This window comes from Bos indicus x Bos taurus, chromosome 15, assembly GCF_003369695.1.
Source record: "Bos indicus x Bos taurus breed Angus x Brahman F1 hybrid chromosome 15, Bos_hybrid_MaternalHap_v2.0, whole genome shotgun sequence".
NCBI lineage: Eukaryota > Metazoa > Chordata > Mammalia > Artiodactyla > Bovidae > Bos > Bos indicus x Bos taurus.
This window is the reverse complement of record NC_040090.1, coordinates 37,091,644-37,096,979: the sequence shown is the minus strand read 5'-3', so window position 1 is coordinate 37,096,979 and position 5,336 is coordinate 37,091,644. Positions and strand designations below refer to the sequence as shown.

The following is a 5,336-nucleotide window of genomic DNA, read 5'->3' as shown; positions in this document are numbered from 1 at the left end:
TGCTATCTCTTTCGATGTTTATATTTTAGGAGAAAGTTCCCAGGTCTTGAGAAAGACATTTATTTCTAGGTTGTAAAACAGAGAAGATTGAGAGAAGGTTTATTTATATGGCAAAAGGGTAGAGAAAGAATTTACAAGTTTTCTCAAGCAAATGTCCTAAGAATGGGGAGGCTAGATGCTAACAGGGAAAAAATCTGTCTAAAGTTTAGACCAAGTCATCTTGGTTATTAGCTAATTGTTTTTCTTTCTAGTTGGCAATCTCAGAATGCTGCTGTATTTGTTTTATGCAACCTGTTGTTGGGGAGGTATGGGGTGTGCCAGGGGTAGATTTATGGTTAAGCTTCTTTTCCATGTCTCATGGGGCATGAATATTTGCATCCATTTGGGTCACTGTCCTGTTTTCTGATCCAGTCACCTCTATTCTGGAACACTTAGCCCTCTTATCTGATTTTTGGCTCACTTCTTGGTCTAACGGTGTATGTGCAAAAGGCTGTCCTGCCTACCTGCTCCTACTCTGCTACCCAGTAATCAGCAAGCTGATTTTCTCATGCCCCTGCCCCTGCTCTTTTAGAATCAGATATTTCTGAATCTGAATCAGTATTATGTTTGTAGCAGTCCTTTTCCATGCACCTTTTGGGCTTCCATTCTTTCCGATAATTCTGTTGTAGATGTCTTTCTTCTTCTGGAGTTTCTTTACGTTTTTCTCTATTTAAAATGGTTCTGCATTTGTTTCATATCAACTTATATGTTTTAGATCGACTTACTCTTGACTATCTTGTCAGTATTGCTAGGTTTTAGAGTGGAAGGAGGAGGCTGCCATGAATGCTGAATTTGTCATGTAGATTCAGAGATCTTTGGAACTTATTTGCTCTGGAATCTTTGAGACCTTCTTCATAGCACATTATGTTATATATTTCTGAAAATACTGCATGGAAAGAATGCGATGTACATTTTCTGTTTTCAGAAGTTAGTACATTCAGAACGTATTGAAACCCAACTTTCTATAACATTCCACCATCACAGAGATTGGGAATGTAAAAGGCTAAACTTTTGAGTCTTTCTTGCAATCAGATCTGAACATCAGACTCATTTCTAGCCCACCAGTTATGAGTAAAATTCTGTCGAGACTCCCTTTTAAATAACTTCCTTCTTGTCTGGAATGTGGGGATGAGTATGGAGTAAGGTATCTATAGTTTAGAATGACAGAGCAGAAAGTTGAAAGAGCCTGATTCCTTCATGTCACAATTGTTGCTGTTGTTCAGTTGCTAAGTCATATCCGACACTTTGCAACCTCACTGACTGCAGCACTCCAGGCTCATCTGCCCCTCACTATCTCTTGGAGTTTGCTCAAATTCATGTCCATTGAGTTGGTGATGCTATCCAACTATCTCTTCCTCTGCCGCCCCCTTCTCTTTTTGCCTTCAATCTTTCCCAGCATGGTACAACAGTGCTGCTTTAATAATTCTGAACTGCCTGACTGTGGTGTGTATGTGTGTGTGATGAGAAAAATAAACTCCAGTGTGGCTGGCCACTATTATCTATTGTCTCATATACAGCCAAACACAATCCTAATAGTTTGTTACCTAAAGTTAAGGAGACACATCTCTCTCCTTCTTGATGTTCTGTGCCATGTGCTGGCCAGCCCTTTGCCATAACACTTCTGTTCACTCTTCACTCACTCTCCAGAGTTGGAGGACACTCTTAAGTGTCTTCATCTGAGCAGTTAACGAAAAAAAAAAAAAAGTTGAATAGAGCTCAGTCCTTTTCTCTATCCCAGTCTCTAGACCATGTGTCTCTATGGCTCTCAACCATGTGGTAACCCCAGGTTTAAAGGTCCTATATCTGCAGGGAATCTGCAGTTGGGGAAGGTCAGTTTGATTCAAGAAATTGCTAACATTCAGCTAATTGACAGCATATTGAAGAAGAGGGTATACAAATCTATAAAATTTAGGCATTCAAATACATGTTTTTGTTGTATTTTCCTTTTTCTACTTGCAGCCAAGGCAGACTTCTGGGAAGATATCACTATGCACTTAAGAAATAAGGAATTATGTTTCACCTACGTGAAGGTGGTGTATCTGCTGCTACTGCTGCTAAGTCGCTTCAGTCATGTCTGACTCTGTGTGACCCCATAGACGGCAGCCCACCAGGCTCCCCCGTCCCTGGGATTCTCCAGGCAAGAACACTGGAGTGTGTTGCCATTTCCTTCTCCAATGCATGAAAGTGAAAAGTGAAAATGAAGTCGCTCTGTCTTGTCCGACTCTTAGCGGCCCCATGGACTGCAGCCTACCAGGCTCCTCCGTCCATGGGATTTTCCAGGCAAGAGTACTGGAGTGGGTTGCCATTGCCTTCTCCGGGTGTATCTACATATATTATTTAGAATTTTTCTGCTTAAGAGGTTTGTCTATTCTCCCTTACATATTTATTTATTGGATCATTTATTTATATCAGAATGGAGTCATGGATATTTATTTTGTACTTTAGTTTTAATCCAATACTAGAACTTCTGACCTGTAAAGAGCTTTTTATCATCACTCCTATCCTTACAACAACAACAACAGCAACAACAACAAAAAGCTGAAAAAAAGGAAATTCAGTGATTTTTCTTGGACTCATCAGAGAATTGACATTGCAGGGTAACTTCTACCCCCAAATTTGGGGGGACAGATAAAGACAGAGAATACAGAGAATCTGGCTAATAGGAGCAGTAGCTACTGGAGCCATAAACCAGTAGGAAACTTCAAAGGTAATTTAGACAAATCCTGGAGGATGTGTGTGGACTAGTATGAAAATGAGAAACACTTGGAGCTGTAGTCTTAGGGAGGCTCCACACTTTAAATCCAGCAATTCTAGCAGATTCTTATAGTAAAGATCCAAGAATGGATTGTGAAATAAGCCCAGAGCATGCTCCATGTTAGAGGCCTCCTCTCTAGGCGAAAAGACTTTATTAGAGACATATCCTACCTGGAGTAGGGGGTATTTCTCTGACTCCAGGTTGTTTGTTAGTTCTGTGATTTCAGTTTTCTGAGCTGAAAAACAGTCCAGAAAAACAGTTGATTTTTGGTTTGTTCAGGTTCATCTTGATATCAGGATGGGAGTGGCAACTTCTAAGTTCTTTTATATGTTGGAACAGAAAAGTAATCTGTCTGATTTTTCTTTGACACTCAGATCTTAGCCACATAGTTTTTACTAATTTGTTAGTTTTCCATTCTCTCTATACCCTTGTTCTACCTGGGAGGCTTGGTCTGAATTATCCTTATCAGCCTGTTTGTAGAACTGGAAATCCAATCTCTTGGCTGGTAAGATTAGAAGAAATTCCAGTACTTTGGGGATTTATTTTTCCCTCCCCAAAATGTTAAAGGATCTCAGGGACTTAGTCCAAGCACCATATGGAAAGAGAAACAGGCAGTTTGACCCATGCATTAGTACACTACTTTTTATCAGCTGCAATGCTTCTGCTCTGGATGTATAGGATCACTGTTAAAAAAACAGGTGAAAGCAGATGGTTCATAGATAAGCCTTGTTCATAGATACAATAAAGCCTTTCTATTTAACTCACTCTGTCAAAGGAAGATGATTCAATTCCCTGAGTATTCATGGCCTAAGGTTTGCTTGGGTTCCAAGCTCACTCTACAACTTCCTTCCTATTTGACCTTAGGAAAGTTTCTCAACTTTCTTGCCTCATCTGCAAAATGTGTAAATAACAATGGGTCTTGCTGCACAGGGTTGTTCTGGGGATTAAATGAGTTAATATTTGTGAACTGTCTAGAGCAGTACCTTGCCCATAGTATGTACTATGGAAAAATTAATTTGAATTGATGATCCTACTGAAAGTGAAAGTGAAGTAGCTCAGTCGTGTAGGACTCTTTCCGACCCCAGCTCCTCCGTCTGTGGGATTCTCCAGGCAAGAGTACTGGGGTGGGTTGCCATTTCCTTCTCCAGGAGATCTTCCTGACCCAGGGATTGAACCCGGGTCTCCTGCATTCCAGGCACGCTTTAACCTCTGAGCCACCAGGGAAGCCCAATCCTACTAATTGCGATATTAAAATTTTGTCCCAGAACAACTGGGCTCCAAAGCCTGTGCGCTTTCAATACCGTTGATAACTTTCTGCTATTTAAAGCTGGCTCACTTCCTAGGCATTTTCTCACCCAGACCAATTAACCTTTGGAAGCCCACTCTCAGCTCCTGGGTCCTAAGGGCATACACCATAGGGTTAAGGGCTGGGGGAATGACACTATGCAGCACATTGAGAAGAACAGGGATGATGGGAATCTGTCTTCCTGCCAGATGGGTGACAGACACTACAATAACAGCAGTGTAGAAAAAGAGAATGAGGGTGAGATGAGAGCTGCAGGTACTCAGCGCCTTAGATGTTGCTTCAGCAGAGTTCAACCTCAGCACTGAGCGAATAATCAACATGTAGGAAGCAAAGACCAGACCCATGTCACTCCCAACCACAAACCAAGCCAAGGCCAAATGGTAAAATCTATTAATAGTGATGTTATCACAGGCCAGACTGGTGACCCCCAAGTTAGAGCATAGGCAGTGGTCAATCTCATTCCTGGAGCAGTAGTGTCTCTGGGCAGCAAGTACAGGCACTGGGATGGTCAGCAGGCCATTCCTGAGCATCATAGACAGTGTGACTTTGATCACAAAAGTCTCAGTGACTATGGAAGAGTACTGAAGGGGATAGCAAATGGCTACATACCTATCCACAGCCATGCACAGGAAGATGCCTGACTCCATGCCCATGAAACAGTTGATGGCATACAACTGAGCAAAGCACTCAGTGAGACTTATGGTCTTGGCATTAAACCAGAAAATGGCCAGGATTTTGGGCATGATGGTAGTAGCCAGGCCAATGTCCACCACAGCCAAGATACCAAGGAGGTAATACATGGGCTCGTGTAAGGTAGACTCATGATGGATGGTGATCAAGATGAGGAGATTGGCACCAAGAGCTGAGAGGTAGAGTAGAGCCAGGGGCAGGGAGAGCCAGTGTTGCCAGCTGTGAATGCCTGGAAATCCCATTAGGACAAATTCAGACACTTGAAACCTTGAGCCATTGGTTATACTTAGGGTAGTATCCATGTCATGGGATGTCGTCTTCTCAACATTTATCTGTGAATTAAGGGAAAGCAAGAACAGACTGTGGTTAGCCCAGCTGAGGGTCAAAATTCATGTAGAGGAATATAGGATTCACCAGTGACTCAGTTCTTTTTAGCATAACATGTCCTCAACTTGCTTGGAAAGACCCTTGGAAAAAATTCAGATAAGAACAATGGAAGAGCCAAAACAGGTTCTAAGATAGAGCTTTTAGCAGAATAAAAGTGAA

General features: G+C 41.9%; 1 protein-coding gene across 1 annotated transcript; it reads right to left on the bottom strand.

Annotated features, from left to right (window-relative positions):
* Nucleotides 1–4,126: 4,126 nt before the first annotated feature.
* Nucleotides 4,127–5,092, bottom strand: LOC113904831 (olfactory receptor 688-like). Its single transcript, XM_027561920.1, has one exon. It carries the CDS (start codon nt 5,090–5,092, stop codon nt 4,127–4,129), a length of 966 nt encoding a protein of 321 aa, XP_027417721.1.
* Between the last annotated feature and the right edge of the window lie 244 nt (nt 5,093–5,336).

Excerpts from the sequence above, each read along its gene's own strand:
- LOC113904831 (XM_027561920.1), bottom strand. The coding sequence starts at position 5,092 with ATGGATACTACCCTAAGTATAACCAATGGCTCAAGGTTTCAAGTGTCT.